This window comes from Acanthaster planci, linkage group LG06, assembly GCF_054643075.1.
Source record: "Acanthaster planci isolate LZ-2023a linkage group LG06, COTS_SCS, whole genome shotgun sequence".
Classification (NCBI taxonomy): Eukaryota; Metazoa; Echinodermata; class Asteroidea; order Valvatida; family Acanthasteridae; genus Acanthaster; species Acanthaster planci.
The window spans coordinates 13,087,784-13,108,628 of NC_141782.1; the positions used below are offsets into that span (position 1 = coordinate 13,087,784).

The 20,845-nt window shown below is 39.4% G+C and overlaps 1 protein-coding gene across 1 annotated transcript; it reads right to left on the reverse strand.

Annotated features, from left to right (window-relative positions):
- Positions 1-5,260: 5,260 nt before the first annotated feature.
- Positions 5,261-6,915, reverse strand: LOC147798832 (neuromedin-U receptor 2-like). The gene has a single exon (XM_087138486.1). The coding sequence runs from the start codon at positions 6,672-6,674 to the stop codon at positions 5,652-5,654; it is 1,023 nt and encodes a 340-aa protein (XP_086994612.1). The 5' UTR covers positions 6,675-6,915; the 3' UTR covers positions 5,261-5,651.
- Positions 6,916-20,845: the final 13,930 nt, after the last annotated feature.

Consider the following 20,845-nt stretch of genomic DNA (forward strand, 5'->3'; position numbering starts at 1 on the left):
TCTCGTGACGTGAGTTGCGTGTAGCGCAGCCCTGACAATAAGCCCCGTAGACTTGATTAAGTCCCTGATTCGGCACTGGATGCCCACAATTAATTGTGGTGTTCGCTACTCTGGGTGAAGTCAGGTCACGTATAATCACTTGGGATACCAAAAGTCGGCAGAGAAGTTCTCTTCTGCTAATGCTAGCTGGCACAAAGTCAACCAGTGTGTACATGTAGTTCTGAGGGTGCAGTTAAATGCAGCCAAGTTCACCAGCAATTAGGAAAGTCATGTTGTGTAGAAATTTGACGAGTGGAATGACAAAGCACACCGAACACTCCTTCTGCCAGTGTGTGACAGACCCACTTGCCTCCTGTTGGCTCCCGATTGTTACAAGTTGTTCAGTTGAATTCATGGCTCGATTTTCTTTTTCATTTGTTACATTAAAAGAGCATCGAAGATGATGCTTTCGTGTTGTTTAATTATAGCAATACGTTTTGCCTTAGATGTTGACAGCTTTATGCATCAGCATCACTTGAGATGAAAGATGTGTTTAAGTAATGATTCGGTTTTCTGTTGTCGTCGCCCTTTCTCCGTAATTACTCATTGTTTCCCTTTATCTTGATACATCAGATTCCGGGTGGGGATTTTATGGTCCACAGTAGAGTCCACAGTCGAAAGCCTCTTAATAGGGCAGCATCCAGTTGTTCCCCAGGATATCATAATGCCAATAGGAGTATTTCCGGTTGTTCTCCCTAGGGCGCTGGGCCATACTTGTCGGGGCAACATTATATTTTGCGACTAATAAACAACAAGCTCTGTTTTCCTGCAACCATTGTTTTGTATGACCCATTATGTTATCAGTTTTTCTCAGTGTGGGCCACTGGCCTGACATGGTGCTCAATCTTATTATGCCTTGTGGTGACTCAATAGAAAATAATGAATTTATTCTTGTCACGCACGATGTTACTTTGTTAAAAGCTTTATCTTTTTCTGGTAGTATTTTTCCTTAATTTCCGCTGCCTTTGACAAGACTGGGTTTGTTATGGCTTCAAATAGATTAAGTGCTGCATGTCACATCATGGAGCAGTTAATTGTATTGTGTTTAATGGCTCCATGGTCACATGCAGCTACACGTCTACATTTTTAATATTGATGCACCCACGTGTGTTATGTAGACCCACATTACTGTTTAATATACAAGCACTTCGAAGGTGTACTTCTACTCAACATTAAGTGATTGTTTGCATAATAAAAGAGTACATCGATGATGTACTGTGCTATTACTTGCCAAATTCTATGTTCTTCCTTTTATTCATGGTTGAATTTAATTCACTAAGTGGGGTCGCCATAATCGTACAAATAGCTTTATATTTTACGTAGCCTATGAGCTTAAAGTTTTTCTGATTTATGCAGGCTTTGCAATCATACTGGAGTGACCACTTTACAGTAAATATACATTCATATCTCAAGGAATCAAAAGTGTGAGACCAGTTGCATGTTGCAAATTGATGTTGGGTGAAGGATACGTTCCTATCTTGTGACTTGAGATGGGCCATTAACTTAATTCCCCACACACTTCTGCTGACGAGAAAGGCAGAGGGCAAGCTAATTTGACGTTATTTTCAAGTTATGTCAATAGCTGTACTTTGAGAACTCGGAGACACTACTCCGTCATACTCGGTGCGACTTTGAGCCAATGTAGTTCACATGGAGTCGTAACGCTGTGGGTGTTTTAATCGACCCTGAAAGTTGATCAACAGGTGGAACAAAGCTATTCAATCAAAACTTCCCATGACAGCAAACTTGAGTAAGTTGTAGCTATTAAAAGGGTGGAAGGAGGATTTCAGAGCACAAGACCGAATGTTTTTGAAAATAAGATTTTTTACTCACCAATCTCTCGCTTCCACCCAACGACAATTGCTCCGTTCATGTTTATCAGTTTGCACATGCGTCGGGCCAACCAATGGCAAAGCGTGCTCCACATCTTTGTTCGACCATTGTCGGTGGTGGGGGATAGCAACTACTTGCTTCATTGCGCGACACACGTTGCCCTGTGCAGCTGTTACAGATTGCAAGGTCTTAGAAATCTCCCCGCCTCCGTAACTGGCATTGTTTAGTCACTTTTTTTTTTAGCCTAAACGTCATGTTTGTTGAAAGATTATTTTGCTTGATTTTGCTTGAACATATCCAAAGCAGTTCTTGGCACCACAGATAAGCGCGATAAATTGTGTCTAATCAGATGTATTTGTAACTTTTAAGATTAAAGCATTAACCTATGCATGAATATAACAGTTTGCAATTGATCAAAATTTCACGTTACCGGTATGTGCCATTTGGTCATAAATAATGACGCCATGCTAGAGGAAAGCAGATCACAACACAACAAAATAAAACAAAAACTTCACGTGAGAAGAAACACCAAAATATTTGATGGATATATATATATATATACATATATAATGTATATATAATTGGTGTTAATTAATTAACACCAATTTTGCCTCTTGATGTAAAGCCTTCGACTAATTAAGGTAACTCCAGGGGTGAGGTAGTGGTTTGCCCTTGGGTTTTAAGAATGGCACCTTTCCTGAGATTACGGTCTGCACCTGCAGACAGTTTGGCTTCTTTTTAATTAAAGGTATTTTATGTCTGTAAGGCTATCATTGCCTACCGTCAGCAACGACATATTTGGAATCTAGGGTGTTCTCGATACACCCCACTTCCCTTGATGTAGGCAGCGGACGTTACAACACATGCCCTGAGGATACCGACAATCCATCATTCCTGTGATGAGTCTAAAATCTTTTGAGGTGGCTGCAGAGACAACCTTCATGAAGATTTGCATCTTTTTAAAATAAAGGGTTTTGGTTCAGACTCTTAGACAAGATCAAATTGTTTTGTGAACATTTTAAAACAATGACGTCATCACACTGGACATTCATTACTATACGTGGCTATGATCAGTTTTCCCATTTCAGGTGACGCATTCATTCGATACATTTAAGAGATTATACTTTGCAAAAATAACAATGGTACTAGCCATATCTCAGTAAAAAGGTTTTGACATTACGAACCAAGTAGCTATGTGCGAACTTGTGCGTTAAATGTCTTCACTGATTTCTGACATTCAAAGACTTGCTTTCGTGTCAGGTAGCATGTCAAGCATCAAGCATAAGATTTTTCTTTTGCACACACATTTATTTCAGCACTGCCCTAAAAAGACACATAGGTAGTACATTGCTCCTCAAAGACACGAATGCACGTTATTAGATTCAAAATGCATTTATTTAACAATTAAATTATTACACGAGACAATTAATATGAACAGTTGAGCACAAAACAGAGTGCAGATTCTAGGTAATTGGGTGAAGCTAAAAGCTTTTGTACTTCAATCTGGGACTTACAAGGACAGGGACTCTGCAAACATTAGATAAACAGGGACAAGACAAGACTTAACCGTGGTGAATCCATCTATCTGATGGGTACATTGTATAATATTTAGAGATGCTTTCTGGACAAAATTTAAAAATGGCTAATTAATGCCTCCCTTGCATATTTCAACATTTATTTGAGTTCACAGGGCATATATGGAAATTGATACAGACGGATTGATTTCTAATTTTTCCGGAGTGATTTACTTTTAATCATTTGAACTACAGAAAGGAAATGGACTGTAGCTTTTTTGTATGGTGTTTCCTAAAACTTTACAATTTTTAGTAAAAAAAAGCAACCAATCGTGGGCAAAATTTATTTATGAAACAGAACATTACAATTAATTGAGGTTAAGATTGATTTTGATCGACTTTATGGATAAAAGATAGGACTGAGGTTTTATTTTTTAACAGCCCCAGTGTCTGTGTGGTGATCAAACATGTTCAGATGATTAGAAAATATGCATGAATCCAGAGCAAAGATGACAGGCTTGTGGTATTTGAGATAAATTTGGTTTTTCAGAAGATGAAACCCATCAATAGTTTATTTTCTATAACTCCTTGTACAACGTCAGAAAGTCTTAATGAGTGTGTTGTGTTGAGCTACGCCCCCCCTTTTTAAAGTTGAGCATACGTGACACTTGTTCCTCAAAGTCTAATGTTATTTCTTCTCTAAAGGATTTTATGTTCCCATGGAAAATTTTTGCTTTTGGGTATACTGATCAAGTGAAATGAGGCCTGCCGGACACAATTGTGAGTAGCTCACAGTTTCCACATTCCTTATTTTGTTGAATGAATCTGCACCAGATCGATGTAATCAGTGGTTGAATAATCGATTTGATCCCCAATCAGGCCGATTTTTTTGTCTTGTGGCGTCTGCACTAGTAAGCAGGTGATCATGGTCATGATCATGATCCAAGTAAGCTTGTGAACTTTTTCTGAGTGCTCTGACAACACAAATTACACCAATTACTGAAGAAGGAGAAATGGCTAAGGTCTTCTTTATCGAATCTTGTTCACCGGTCTCCTTTCTCTTATTCTTAATTACCTATTTGATGTGACGAAAGTCAAAAAGCTACAAATACATGCACAAACTTTTTTTTCGAGGAGAAAACTCTGAACCATTTCCCTGTTGGACCATGAATGGGTACCTTAATAAAGTGTGTAAAATATGCCGTTGTTGAATTCAAGAACTTAATTTAATTATTCAGAGCTTTCAGATAGGTCATGTGTATTTTCCAACAGCAAACCCTTTATACGATAATTATGCCTGAAGGTCTTTTTAAAAATTACAAATGTTACTTGTGTACTTATATTACGACCATGTGCTCTTTTTATGTATATAAAATTCACAAGAAATTTATTGATGCAAGACTAGAGTTTGTGCAGTTCTTCACAAGGCGCAAAATATATTTAAAATTCTCAGAGGTAGGCGAGTTTGGATTTTTGGGGGGATACAGGGTAACTCGACCACTAGAAGACAGGCGATTCACAAAGGTGCGCCTCCAACAGTTTGCAACACGTTGGCCAATCACAACGCGCGAAATTTGTCGACCCTTTTCAAACGCGCGTTGGGTCAACAAACTTCTCTCACTGTGACTGGCCAACGTGTTGCAAACTCTTGGAGGCGCACTACTGTGAAACGCTCGCATTAAAAGCCATTACTACGGTGGCACAACGCTCGTGGACAGGTGGTACGCGCGCGTTACATGCCTTTTCGACCAACAGGATGTAGGGGATTACGCCCCACCCTTGAACCCGATTTTTTTAAAAACTTTGCATGCAGGCAAATATCCTCCTTATCATTACAAATGTGAAGTTTCAACTCATTTTGCCTGCAGCCCACATGCACTGAGCACCAAAGCGGAAAAATATATATATATTGGCTGGAGACCCTGTCTTGGAAAATGCTCGTTGCGCAAGAATAAATGATATTATGTTTGATTTTCACAAACTTGACCAAAAGAGTTACTCTAAGCACATCCCAAGGCTCAGCTGTTGGACAAAATTGCACTGCGGCGATATCAGAAAAATGTCCAAGGGGTCAGATTCAGCGTCCTGGCTCGTTTAGGATTAAGATAAACTTGACTTCTCACCGTTCGTTTTGTGGTTAAAAATGTAGCATGATCATTAAGCGTAGTGTACATGTTTTTATACATTTATTTTTTTTAACCTTTTGCAGCCATTTGGTGTGTCATTACAGTTACGTGAGTTTGTGCTGAAGTAGGCCTAACGTACTTACAATGGGACCATCTCAATGTCAACTCTATTATTACCACGCCTTTGAAAACAGCTGCAAAAAGCTATCTGAAACCCTTTCCTGAATTTCTTGTATTTAAACTCATAGATTATTGGGTTTATGACGGAGTTTAAATAGAAGGCCACATTACTGATTGCTCTCACGTAAATATTAGCTGTTGAACCACAGAAGGTAAAACGAGCCTTGTCTGATGGATACAGACAAATGACACTATTCATGTAAGTTGGCGTCAACAGCAAAATTAGAGCTCCAAAGACAATTGTCAGCATGTTAACCAGACGCTGTCTGGCAATCACAAGATCGTAGGCTGCTGCCCTCGCATGCTGCAGGTTGAGGGCTTTTGCTTGTCTTTTGAGAGTGACTTGCATCTTGTAGTAGGCCAAACTCATCGATGTTATGGGTATTAGAAAGCAAAAGAGAAATGAAAATACACCAACAGAAACTGGAAATGTCTGGTCTGAGAACTTGATTTCTGAGCAAGCCTTGTCAAGATCCTTGCTGGATTCTCTTGTGAAAAGAAAAGGGGTGGGAAAAAGAAATGATGTAATCCACATCAGAGCAATAAGAAATTTCATCCTCGTAGCTGTGAGTTTCCGTTCATATTGTAATGGATGCACTATAGCGACATACCTGTCTAATGTTACCACACAGAGGCTGTAAGCTGATGCGTAAGACAAAGCCCAGCCAATGAAGCGAGATGTGAATAGTCGACAGAAAAGTTCTTTGCCACCAACGCTTGCAGGAACAAAATCAATTAATGCACAGCTTTCATGAACAAATAGGCGGAAAAAGACCGTGTACAGACACAGCAGCGTATCGGCCATTGCCAAATTCACCAGAAGATAGTTGGTCCTATTACGTAGGAATTTCACGCGTAGAATGACGAAGCACACCAAGAGGTTTCCTACGACACCGATGACTCCTTCCACTACCGTGATCAGACAAATCCACTTACCCACTGTTGAGCCCTCGTGTTCGCTTTGTCCATGCGTGGCATTCATTGCAGAGATTTTTGTTGACAATTTCTACAAATGGTTGGGTGTCGAAAGGTCCAACGGGGAAGAGAGACACACTCTCAGTTGACGTCGTAAAATGAGATTTTCGATCTTTGGCCCCTACAGATTCCTGTGCTTACGGTGCTCTTCCACGGTGTGTTGCATCCCGCGGATTGAAGGAAGTGTACATGTGGAAGTCGGAATTAAATGAAAACTAATTCACAGCCTCCTTCAAGTCAGGTTTTTTCAGTTTGTTGTAAACAGCACATATGCAGATATCCATATGATGCAGGTATCTTTGTAAAATAGAAGTATCAATTAAATCCTTAGTTCAGCATTCCAAAATCGAGCAGAATGAACCCAATTTGTAACGATCAACATCAAAGTTGCTTGATCATTCCAGAAACCGAAGAATTTTCCCGTAGGCAGTGGTTATCCTCTTTCTAAAAGGCAGACAAAGAGTCTTATATCAGCATTTGCTGGTCATTTGGAATGATCAGTTCTCCTTTTATACTCACATGGGCTCTACAAATTTTCCGTGGGCCAGACCAGCCTTTTAACTTTCATATCTAATAGCGCATAGGGAGGGTAATGTCTAATGCGAATGTACGAACGTAGGGATGCGGAAGTAAAGCCTGATGACACATTGTCCGGCTGTCACTTAAGCGCTCTTGTCCTATTTGTTTATCAACCGAAGAACCAAGGGCGCCAGGTCTCTTCATTAATGACCAATATGTGCATAATGCACATGTATCGTATTAACATTAACGGAAAATGCGTGCCCAATCATTTGCTTGTTTGTTCTTTTTCCATTGGCAATGAACCCTATGATAAATTGAGCCCATACACTGTATATGAATGTACATTTCGCTCCTTCACTCGATACTAACTTAAATGCATCTTTGACCCATCTATTATCTCTACAAAAATATTAACACTTAATACCTCTCACTGAGGTATGATCGGCTTACCCTTTTGAGATATGTTCCCTGAAATTTACACCCATACCAATAACTCTTTCGTTGCAACACCAAGGTCTGACGGATCCATTTGACTCCAGGCTCTCAATTATCAGTATTCCTGGTTTCAATACGTGGCGGCTATTGCAATGATACTATGCAGTTGGTCGTCACTATCCTTGTAAAAGACATTTAAAGGAACGTTTTGATACAGTCCACCTGAATATCAATTTCTGAGAAAATGCTTCAACAATCTCATCCATAGGAAATATTTTAATTGCAGGGTAATTCACGTGTAACGATTGTCATGTTGGTCCACTTATCGTCATTGCTTCCTTTGCTTGGTCTGTGGTTCTAGTGGTTGCAGTAGCAACATCAATGGCGTTATCAATGCCATTACTAGCAGCAATAGCGAAGCATTACCAACAGCAATAGATAGACCAATGCAAATGGCAACAGCAATAACAGTGCCAAGACCAACAGGATCGTCAACACCATGGACCCTTAACATATCCGATTTGAATCAATAGTTCAAATTCTCAGAAACTCTTTACAACAAAAGTAAATGCTTTTAACAATCATTTTCTTTAAAGCGGGTGAGTGTCCTATTTTCCTTTCTTAGTTTTCGACAGAGTGATTTCACCTTAGTTGACATTGGGCATACCTTACAAGCTGTTAATAGCAGAATTGCATGAACTAATATTGCCTATGTAGGTGTAGATTCCGGCGACACTTAGATAAAAGAAGACTTTGAGCGAGCTTCACTGATTGTTGATCTAGAGAAGATTGGTTCCTGGATAGGAGGCAACACTAATTTGCAGTTTGTCAAAGTATCATTTGCCGCGAAATTTATGAGATACAAGTAACAGGAGACAAGAAGTAATTATTGTGTGGTTATGGTAAGATGAAAGGAACAATCTTATTCGTGACTTGTTTCAATCAAACCACTAGTAAAGTTTCAGTCAGATCAAAATTAAAAGTAACACGGGTTACTGTGGGGAATTGACGATTGTATGGGGTAAAACGTAAGGCTTGACCTATTTGACATCCATTGCATTCTGGATGTCATTTTCTGTTGTTAAAATTCCAGCAACTAGGGATTGCTCTTGTTTCTTGAGTTGATTTATCATTTTCCTGCTCGTAATTTATCGGGCAGATCAACTATTCACAAGAACTAGCAGCAGTTGCAACGTATTTGTCGCTATTTTGGAGTGACCCAAGAAGATGTGGGACGTATTTTTGGTGAGAATTTCTCTTTGTAAATGTCTGATTATTGAGCAGTTGAAAGCAAACGAAATTTGTTGTTGTAACAAATACAAATGAATGTCCAACAATAAAAATAGGGAGGCGAGTGCCGCACGACTGTGCCAACCCTAGATCTGTTACTGTTGAATCAGCGACAACAAACATTCACTATACACCTCATGCAAAGCTTTCGTTCTGAGATCACTAAGAAGAAATGGACACAAACATGGTTGGGATTGGTTTCGTTGTTGAAAATTGAGAAAACTCAGATTATGAATGAAAAAAAATAAGCATCAATCCTTTAGTTGACTGTATTCATACCTAAAAAAAATTGCCATGTTGGTTCTGCGCCCAAGAAATGAAAAAAAAAAAGTGGTGAGGGAAAAATCCAAAACTTATGCGGTGTTGAGCAAGCATTCGGGCGCAAGTCTTATCAACATGGGCAAGTCTTATACGCTAGTTTACGTGTCTGAACTCTTTCACAGTACGATGTGAATGACACGCCATTTTCCACCCTTTTTGAGGGGCAGGTGTTCTCTCGTTTTCTTTACAAGCATAAAATGAAAGCCGAATCAGGAACCCGATAGTTCTGCTAAATTACATGTTGTGTTGTGTGGTGGATCTGATCTGCGGTGTATAGCTCTTCAGGCGCACTGTCCTGTGAAGGAAACGTCTTTACAGCAAATTCCTTCTCAATAAAGTTGTGGCTGAACAATCACTTCTCCTCTTTTGTTATAATTTATTTGAAGATGTAGACCTTAATTAAGTTGTCGTATTTTCAGTTGTGTAAAATTTAAGATGCGAATACGTCAGTGTGCTTCTTCGTATTAATACTTGCATTTTCCCATCATTCACTTTTGTACATTCCAGTGTTTCATTGAGGCTTTCTTCCCGGAATTATAGCGTCAAAGTTGGGCTGATGGATATGTGTATACTCGGTAACATGAAAACGAAAAAGGCAACGAAACACCCTTTGAAAACAGTGAAACAAAAGTTGGAAGTGAGGTTAACATTACTAACACAGAATGTTTCCTTTTGATTTTGAAGGTCTGCATTAAACAAATTGATTGCAGCTATATCCTTAAAAAAACTTGCAAATTCAACATGTTACTCGGATAAAGATGGCATATGGATTGTCAGTGAATATATAAACTTTATTCCCAGACTCATGTAATACACAAGCACACAGTAAATTATGTTTGTATGTGGTCTGTCAAAAGGGCTGTGACAAAGTGAACCCCAACCAGCACGCAGCACAAGAGCCCCTCCCATTGGCTAGAAGTTCAATGCAACACAAGTTCTCATTGGTCAAAACCCTATGCTCTGATTGGTTAACACGGGATGCATAGATTAGGCCTTGGATCCTTTTGACAACTCTGTGTTTCTCAGAAAAGGTAAAAAGGGTTTCTGAGCCTGAAATCCAATCCAAATCCTGTATCTATTTATATTGACAGAAAGCTGACAAAAAAGACTGTACAGACATGTAAAAATATTCTGTCCAGAAAGCTGGTGCTTTGCAGGAACTGTGATTTTCCACCAAATTCACAATGCCCCTTGTGCAAGAAAAGCCTTTGTTCATCCACACACTCAGGCCCTCACATTGAACTGTTACCACATTTATTGATTTTCATTGAGGCATAACTTTATCTAATGAGAAAAGGGGGATTTATTAGGTAACAAAAGTGCAATATCCTATTTGTGAAGTGAAACCCAACACACAGCTAAATACATACACACCGCCCATAATGAAAGCATGCTTAAGAATGGACTACAACCTGGTATGCATATTCATGTCATATTCAGGACATGAAGACTTATTCAACCAATGTATGAATAAGTAAATTAACACAATTCTGGAAGATCTGGGAATAAAGCATTTGATCATTAAATAATAAAATGTCTTATTTTTATATCATATGATTACGTCATCCTTTATGTCATTTCACACGTCAGAGTACAAGCCAGTCTTGGAGCAAAGGTTTTGATTTTCCAGACCAGACTTTGACCCGCAAGCCTTGTGACCAAGGCAAGGCTTAAATCACAAGGTCTAGACCCTGCAGTGTAAAGATAGAAGCTGTCACATCAAAAACGAATCATGACTTAATTATCGTCGAATTGACAAGTATTTCCAATGTCAGCCTATTCGTTATTTTATTACAGTGGTATAAAATCTGTGATCGGTGGTAAGTAGAGTGAGGACTGTATGACGTGGAAAGTGAGGGGATTCTATTCAGCGTATTATTACATCAGTTCCCGTTTTCATGCACAGCAGCTAGGGAAATATGGAATGGTCAGTACTTGCATTTGATTTTGAGAAACCTCCCAAAAATTGAAAGGAATATGAAACGTGACATGTCGATCATCGTTTTTCTGTGCAGCCTGAACACCTGTGAGAGTTGTGAGTTGGCAGTTATCTATTCAAAGCCATGAATTAAACTGTAACTATACTTTCTTGAAGGGTGCACCACTGCAAATAAATTCCCATAGACAGCAGTGATAAATCCCCACACCTCACAATTATTTCAAAAATACGCACAACTCTCACAGGTGTCCAGGCTGCACAGAAAAACGATGATCAATATGTCACCTTTCATTTTCCTTTCAATTTTCGGGGGGTTGACCAATGAATTTTTGAGAAATGTTTACCAGAAGCAGACCACCCCTAAAATGAAGAAAATGTCCCTGCCCAGAAAATCAGTCATTTTGAAAACCATCCCTCTGCAAAACGGCCAAATAGTGCCACTTTCGGACCCGACTGCACCCAAATTGCACAGAATTTGAAGCCCAAAGTTCTGACCAGAGGTTCAGAGCCATATTTGTCCAATGCCTCAGTTTCATGGCTCTCAGGACTCTCTAATATAGAATTTTTTTTAGTTTATAGCTTTTATTAATGAGCTCGGCAGATGTATTTTGGGTTTTTTTGCAAGGGTGCACCCTGAAATCCGACGCAAGAAGCGCTGCTTTTGTTTTTTTTTAAATGACTGGGCCCATGGTCAGCATAGAAATATCATAGACCCACTTTACAAGGCACCATACATCGAAAACTATCCGGTTTGGGAAAGCTTTAGGGTGCTCGTATGCAAGTCCAAACTCTTATACACCGGTGTCGGTAAAATTGTCTAGTCATTCTTATTTCGGAAGATACTAGGATTCAAAGTTTGTGACAATCTTGCAGCAACACGTAACAACATGCATGCTTGGTTCTCGCACATAGTGCAGCACATGCACATGTGTACATAAATTACAATGTATACATGTACATTTACATACAACGAGTGCCCTCATTATGACTGCGTGTCCCGTGTGAATGTTTTTACTTCAAGTTGAGGAGTGCATATTTCCCAAAGTAAGCAAGATATTGGAATGCAAAATCACACAAAAACATTGTCACATATTACTCTATATCTGGTGACAAAATCACGGGCGTGGTCATTCTCCAACACGGCGGTTGCTATGGCATTTTGATACATCCAGCGACCTACCCGTACAATGTTTACTTTTCCAAAACCATCACGCGGTAGCGCGCGTTCAAGGTCGTCATTCCCGAAATGAGGATACGCAAGACGACGGGCACTATACCGTCTTAATGCACCAACATCTTGAGATTGCAGCATGCAGCGGGCTACCGACTTCCAAGGCGGCTCATTTGAAAGCTTAAGAACTGCTCTACATGATGATGAGAGTATCTCAAACTGTCAAATGTGGGGATTATTGCTGATTTTGTACCAATGCAAATGGCAACAGCAACAGATAGACCAATGCGAACGGCAACAGCAATAGATAGACCAATGCAAACGGCAACAGCAATAGATAGACCAATGCACATGCAGCAATAACAGTGCCAAGACCAACAGTATCACCAACATCAGTGGACCTGAGAAATGACCGATTTGTTCGAAACAGTGCATTTTGAAATTGTTTTCTTTAACTGTTTTGCCTTTTGAGCATAATGTTGGTCTCTCACAATCTGAAATTGTTGTACTTTTTGGTTAATCTTCGAGTAAGACAGTGTCTTAGTGTACGGGTGCTGCTTTATTTAGACCCGGAGTCTCATACATAAGTGTATGGCAGTCACTGAATGCTATTCAGTACACTTAGTCGTTGGTGCATCACATCATGTCCATGTTGGGTAGGAGCGCGCTCACTGCTTTGTGCGTGGCAAGGAAAATGAATGATGACGAGTTTATTGAGTACTGACTCAAAAGGAGAGGCAATTAGGGTCATGCCAGGCTATCATTTAATCTTAACTGACTCGCTTCTTATGATGTTGGATTACACCCAATCCAATATCTTGATCATCAGTCATTCATTAATCTTCCTTCTCCCAACCAAATATGCCGGGTTTACTCTAGTCACATGAGGTGCCTCTCCCCAGGCGAATATAAGCAATAACAGGTCATCCCCTCGAGCATCAAGTGCTACAGTGCCTTTTAGCATGATGTGGTTGGAAAGAGTTTGAGGGTGTTGGGATCCATAAATTCTAACAAACTGGCTGCATTCATGGAAAACTGACATCAACTGTGATCACTTTGGTATAATTATGCTGCAATTTTCTCGGGTTATTTTCTGTTTGCTTGGGTAGCTGTCTTGTGAAGCATTTACCTCTAACCAATGTTGTCCTTTTTTGAAATAATTACAAGACAAGTTTCTTCTAATTAAAAACTGGTGGAAAATCCCTTTTTCACCAACCTCATGCTTTAAAATGTATGTAGCTGCAATTAGTGTTTCAAAGATCCTATTTTTCTTCGACTTTATAATGTATAAAATTCTCTTTTCAGTAAAACGCAGTGACAAATGCAGTTTTAAACCATAAAGAAAGAAACCCCCTTGCCTTCCTGGACAAAATGGGGGCGCTGTTGCGTTGTGCCAACCAGGGAAGACATGTTAAAATGCATAGATTTTCTTTTAAAATTGTGAACCCAATATCATTTTAAAGACAATGCTGCTGAGAAAGAGTTGTGTGCCTTCTTTTTGCCATTCACGTACACAGCAGTGAATCACCAAAGAGAAAATCACTAAAGAAAAAATTCAAAAAAATCTAAAAACCGGCAGTTTTTTGTGCACAAACCAATGCAACATACAGATTTTCTTTCTGGGATCGCAGTATTGCTTATGAATATGGAATGATATTCAGCCCGGCAAAAAGGTAGCAAAATACCTTTTGAAACAGATAAACGAAAATCCAAAAGAGGAAAACTGAGATGTGAAGGTGCATTGTTGAGGTTTGCATTAATTTTCTTTTTAATTGTAGATAATCCTTGAAATGATTCTTTGAAACCTAAACTTGTACATTAACCCAAGAACACAGGGATCAATTAGTCAAAAGGTATTTGCAACGGAACATGTCCCATTATGAAGACAAAAATCCATGTTTGCCTATATTCTGGTCCTTTTGCTGATGAGGTTTTCTATAGACCTTTTTCCTGTGATGTCACGATCGTGCTGGACCTATGATGTGTTGTGATGGTAATCTACCTATTCAAGATAAACTAGTCATGCATGCCTTTGCACGTGCGCTAGCACGTGGTTGAAGCTGCCCGTAGTTATTTATGCGATCACCGTGGTCCACACGTTGGTTGTATTGTTTACATTTAGTCACGTGGGTGAGAAACGACTATATGCATGCTGCGTAGAGGCTGTGACGTCACTTATGAAAGCTGTTTATGCTAATTACTTCATGTATAGACACTTATTTGTTGTTGTTGTTGTTTGTTTGTTGCTGTTGTTGTTGTTGTTTTTCATCGTAGTGGGGGGTTGATTGTAGCTTGGCCTTGTGGCTTGCGGCCGTTGTGGCCCCCTTCAAATCAAGGAGGACTAAAAAAAGATACTTTGACCTTTCTCTAACCTTCTTTCTTAGGGTTTAAACAGTTCATGGGCTATGGGACACCCACTAATCAATTTAAAATGTCCTTAGAAGGGAATGTGGGGTCTACACCACAACAATCACGACTGGCATCCCCAGCAGGCGCCGAAACTGAAAGCGCGTCCAGATTATGCCCTACTTTCATTGGTAAGGTGGAAAGCTTGCGGTAGCACCATGCAAGGATACGATCTCTTTTGTGAGTCTGTATGGTTCTGAAAAGAACCGTGAGGAACTCTGACGACGGACAGAGCATACTGTCCGAAACGTTGTGAAATTCTGAGCATGCCTTGTCAGGATCTTTGCCGGAACCTCTTGTGAAAAAATGAGGAAAAGAAATGAGAAATGATGTCATCCACGTCAGAGCAATCAGAAATTCCATCCTTGTAGCTGTGAGTTTCCTTTCATATTGTAATGATACACTATAGCAACATACCTTTCTAATGTTACCACACAGAGTTTGTAAGCTGATGCATGAGACAAAACCCATCCAACAAACCGAGATGGAAGGAGTCAACAGAAAACTTTTTTGCCGCCAACACTTGCAGGAACAAAACGAATTAATGCACAGCTTTCATGAACAAATAGGCGGGAAAAGACCGAGTACAGACACAGCAGCATGTCGGCCATTGCCAAATTCACCAGAAGAAAGTTGGTCCTATTGTGTAGGGATTTGACACGTAAAATGATGGAACACACCAAGAGGTTTCCAAAGACACCGATGCCTCCTTCCACTACCGTGAGCAGACATATCAACTTCCCCAATGTTGAGGCCTCATTTTACCCTGTCCATGTGTCGCATTCATTGCAGAGATTTGTTGACACTTTTCTCGAAGCAGTTTGGAAAGGGAGACACACTCTTAACTAGTGTCGTCAAAAGAGATATTTGATCAGTGGCTTATACAGCCTTCAGTGTGTTGCACCCCCTGGATTGGAGAAGTCAGAATTAATTTAAATGACTAATTTTCTGCCCGTTACCAATCTGAGTTTTCTCTTTTTTTCCTGTTTGTAGAACACACATGTGCAGGTATCCATTATGAAGCAGATATCCTTTGAAAATAGAAGTATTAATAAATCCTTGCTTGATCGTTCCAGATAGTGTCTTAAATAGTTGCTACCAAAGGAACCGAGGAATTTTCAAGTAGGCTGTGGTTATCCTCTTTCCCAAAGGCAGAACTAAGCGTGTTGGTCATCAGAATTTGTTTTGGTTTTTTTTCTGATTAATCAGTTCTCCTCTTATACTCGTTACGGGCAATAGTGTTTCCTGAGCGAGACAAGCATTTTAACTTTTATTTCCAACAGCATATGGGGGTTAATATCAAATACCCCTCAAACTTGCAAAGCCTTTTCGCATGTAAGGATGCGGAAATAGAGCCCGACAGACTGTCCGGTTGTCACTTAAGTGCTGTTCCTGTGATTGTTTGGCAACCAAAGAACCGATGGGCGTAAGTCTGTTCATTAATGACCAACATGTGAATTGTGCAGAGTATAGGCTATGTCAATTGTAAACGGGGTAACTGAATGCCTACCTGAAAGGTCACCTTAAAGTGGCAGAAAGCACTGCCCTGTAGAATAACAGAGCACCAGCATTTTCCCTCAAACTAAGTTTATCAAGATCCGTGCGTTTTTGCCGATCAGTATCATAATACGGTTGAGCGAAAATGCATGCCTAATTATTTTTTATTTTTTTCTTTTCGCAATGAATCCTATCATTAAATGAGCCTAAAACAGAACATCAATTTATGTCCCTCCAGTCGATGGTAGCTAAAATGGCCAAAAGTAATTTGAGTTGTTGGAAAGTCGCTATCCGTCTGTTATCTGTAAACAAATACTCACTCTTAATACTCTAAGGTATTATCGACTTACCCTTTCGGGGATATCTTCCCTGGAATCTACACCCATTCCAATAAGTTTTTCTGCTGTCAGGGTCTGACAGATCGATTTGACTCTGATCTCCTCATTGGTAGCACCTCTGATTTTAATGAATAGCAGTTATTTCAAATGATACTTTATTATCCTTGCAAAGTTAGGCGTTTAAGGAAACGTTTTGGTACAGTCCTCCTGTACCACAAAAGCGAAACCAATGGCTTTACCAATGCCAGTATTTTTAACAATAGCAAAACAATGCCAACAGCAATAGAAATACCACCACTGCCAGTGGCAACATCAATAACAATGTCAAGGCCAACAGTACCATCAACACCAATGGCCATAGTACATGTCCAATTTGTCCCATAGTTCAAATTCCCGGCAACTGTTTACGTCGAAGGGGCATCTTAAAACCGTTTTCTTAATAGTTCTGTGTAACTACAGTTTTTGCAACCGGGTAAGTGTGCTATTTGACTTTAGTATTTCTCGATACAGTGATGTCACGTTAATTGCTTTAAAAGTTGTCGGCAGCTGATAAATTGCATCAGAGAATATTGCCTAACGTACGTGTTGACTCTGGCAACATTGATATAAAAGAAGACTTTGAGCGAGTTGTGGTAAATTGTTAATCAAGATAGAAACCAATACTACTTTGCCGTAAGTCAAAATATTTCTATGCTGAGTTATGATGTAAGTTAGCAGGAGACAAGCTGTAATTATTGTTTGGTTATGGTAAGATGAAAGGAATAATCTCATTAAATCGTGGCTGTTTCAATCAAAACGCTCGGTAAAAAGTAAGCCATGGTGCGACAATAATATACTTTTGCTGCATAATGGCTTATACTTAAACAGGTTAAACAGGCACATAATTATTACTCGCATCTTGTAATAGGACAGGGTCATGCATCAGTGTTTGGGCTTGAATGCTTCGTCTAAATTTCATAATTTTTGGTCCACGTAATCCAATAAATGGAGTCTGTAAATGGCTTTTCGCTCATAATGTTAGTCTCCCACAATCTAACATTGCCCTCCTTTCTTAAATGATATTCGAGTAAGCCAGTGTCTTAGGGTATGGTGGTGCTTTATTCAGATCCAGAGCTCAAACAAAAGCTTCATGCACTCACTAACTGCTGTTCACTATACTTTATCGTTGGTACATCACATTATTATGTCTATGTTGAGTAGGATCGCTCAGTGCTTTGTGCAGGGCAAGGGAAATAAATGGTGACAAGTTTATAAGTGGTGCCTCGAAGAGAGAGGCAAATACAGTCATGTCAAGCCATCTCTTAATCTTTAACGACTCGCTTCTCGAGATGCTGGATTACACCCAATCCAACGTTTTTACCATCAATCACTCTCCCAACTGCCGACCAAACACGGCTGAGGGTTCACTATATAGTTACAGGACGTGCCTCTCCGAGAAAGGGCCTTGGCAAATGTACAAAATAACAAGATGTGAGTCGGGGAGTGTTGGGTTCTTTTTTATTAGCAAAAAGCGCGTCCTTTCCTTATAACAGAAATCCACGGTTCGTTTTTCTGCATTCTGGCCCCATTGCCAGGGAATGTGCAGGCACACGTGCATAGCCTTATGTTAAAAAGAATATATATGTATTTGTTGTGAGTTTCGAGTCGGACCAAGGGAGAGTGCAATTTTATTAAAGACGAATGCTCTTAACTGAACTTCGCTGGTTTACGACTGACTGTGGTGAAGACAACATAATGAAACGAAATACATTGCTCTGCAGTAAATTGCATTTCACTGGTTCTCTATTGCATTTGTAAATGACTGTGGTGTCACGACACAATCATTGTTGCTTACTGTGACGGAGTCCATAGGATCTGTATGCCCGAGGGGGGGTAAGAATATTATGACCAAGCTTGTGTAGGAGTTATTAAATTTTACTGTTGGCAATTCACTCGCAAAATGCGTGTAACTACTTAAGCACTGTTCTTTGACCATTTCGACCATAAAACTATGTACACAAAGTCTTCTTGTGACGCCAAAATGCCGGTTGGTGGCTTTTGTCTGCTACTTGTCACTGCTGTCTGTCGTTTTCTTCTCTTTTTTTCTCGTCAAAAAAGCATGTGGTATTGTGGCTACATTGGCAAACACTTTCCTATGGAGACATTAATATTATTTGTAGTATTTCGATTAAAATTTAATTTGGTATAAGTTGAAATGCATTAGAAGAAAAGGAGAGATGGCGGTTTTTTCTTTGAGGGGTTTCAATTTTTTCCTGTGGTGGAGGTATTTGTCCCATTTTTGGAAGCAGTGCCCAAAGACACAAATCGGCGGTTGAGTTTCTATGGTATACCGAAGAGGCAAGATTCAGGCCTCCCCCCCAAAAAAAAGCGAAAAGACGAGGCGGAACAGAACGCGAACGACAAGAATAGAGGCGGCACAATACATGTAGGCCTAGTTAGGAAATGTCAAGATCTGAAGATGGCGTTGTTTTATAATAGGTGAGTCCGTAAAATTTGAATATCAGTACATTTGGGTTTCAAGACCAAAGTCTTATTTCTTCTTCAGCTTAATTGAAACATCGTCAGCTTATCATGTAGAGGTCATTTAGTGCCAAAGAGTGTGGTGATAATATTGATATAATTAATAAAATCTACACAAAATGTAAAAATTAATTAGAAAAAAAGACCTGGTTTGCTTGTGGTCTGGTGCAGTATTCTTTTTCACTTCACCGTAATTATCCTTATATTTCATTTTGTGGTATGTGCATGTACCGCCGTAGCCTACGTAATGAATTTCTGCCCACATCATTAGTTAATCATCCTGGTCCTGGTAAGTGCATCGAGATGGTTGTTTGAGTTGGTCGTTGACTTGAGTTTTTCTGTGTTAAATATTTCAAATTTGATTTCCAAAATTGCAATTTTAACGATTTTCATTTTTTTCTTTGTTCTCATTTTCAAGCATTTTCTTCGGTCTGGCTCCATATATGGATTTTTTCCATATTGCACTGCAATGCATGCTTTTCTGTTGATGTTCACATGTAAAAAGCCTAATGTTAACCCCGCTGTTAACGTTTATTGAGTAGTGACCAGAATTTTATGCATGCTATAACTATTCAAAAGCAATAAAGTCAGATTTTAACTCTTGTTCAAAAGTAAGTCTTGGCCAAATGCCATATCTTAGTTCATGTCACCAAATTGGGCCGATCCAACCAAGCAGATCGGAACCCTTTTATTTTTTATTAATTTTTTTGGGTAGTTATAGAACCATTTTTGCAAAGTTTATTATTTTTCTGTAAATAATGAAAAAAATGTTACTATGTAGCATCTTTTGAATTACCTTAATTATGTACGTTCCATCACACTTATTGGAATAGGCCTGTGGTCTTTGGTCACCCTTGGATTGTAACAGTTCAGAATGCTGCCAAACCTTCAAAACTGGCATTTGAGATGAAAAAACAATGCAAGTGGAATACGTTCTTGTATGTGACAAAAAGGAAAGTTGGGTTTGAGCCCCATTCAAGCGAGCTTTTATTCACTCTCACTCCTTTAGGTTGTGTGAGCATCACTTACACCATCCCCTAAATTGGTGGCACACATGGACTTGAACGATGTTCGAAGGGAAGCCGCAATGTTGAGGACACAACAGCTACTGACAGCAGACTGCAAGGAGTACACTGATTGATTTTTCAGCAATTTGCAACACCCATAAGGAGCATAAAACTTTAACAGGCCACATGCTTCAATCATTATGCACTCATGCGCACTGGCAGGTGCACTTAAGACAATCATATGAAATCTAAATTTTGAGGATTTCAAAAACAGTAATGAGAACTACATGTATATGGTAGCTTCAAATAGCTCCAGTCTTGTTTACAAATACTGAATTTTAAATTTTTTTCTTGACATATGGGAGGTATTTCTCGCATAAAAATCCCTGATTGTAAATAGGATTAGAAAATTATTTCACATGTAACATAGACACTTTATCCCTGTCTCAATTTCATGGAATGACACTCGAATCAGTGGCATCTCAAGTGAATTGTATAATTACACCAATTGGAAATATTTTTGAGCTTATTCACTAAGTTGATTGAATTTTTCGTATTTATTGCAATTCCTGGTGCAAAAATGATTTGAATTGACCATTCAACAATAATCAACACAGTAGTTTGCCTTGCTTGCTTCTTCTGCGTCTGCCTGTACACAATGCCCTACTGGGCTATCCCGGTATAGTTTGGTTAGGGTTAATGTGGCAGCAGCACAAATTAAATTTTGAAGTA

Coding starts and splice junctions, on each gene's coding strand:
- LOC147798832 (XM_087138486.1), bottom strand. CDS start 6,674: ATGAATGCCACGCATGGACAAAGCGAACACGAGGGCTCAACAGTGGGT.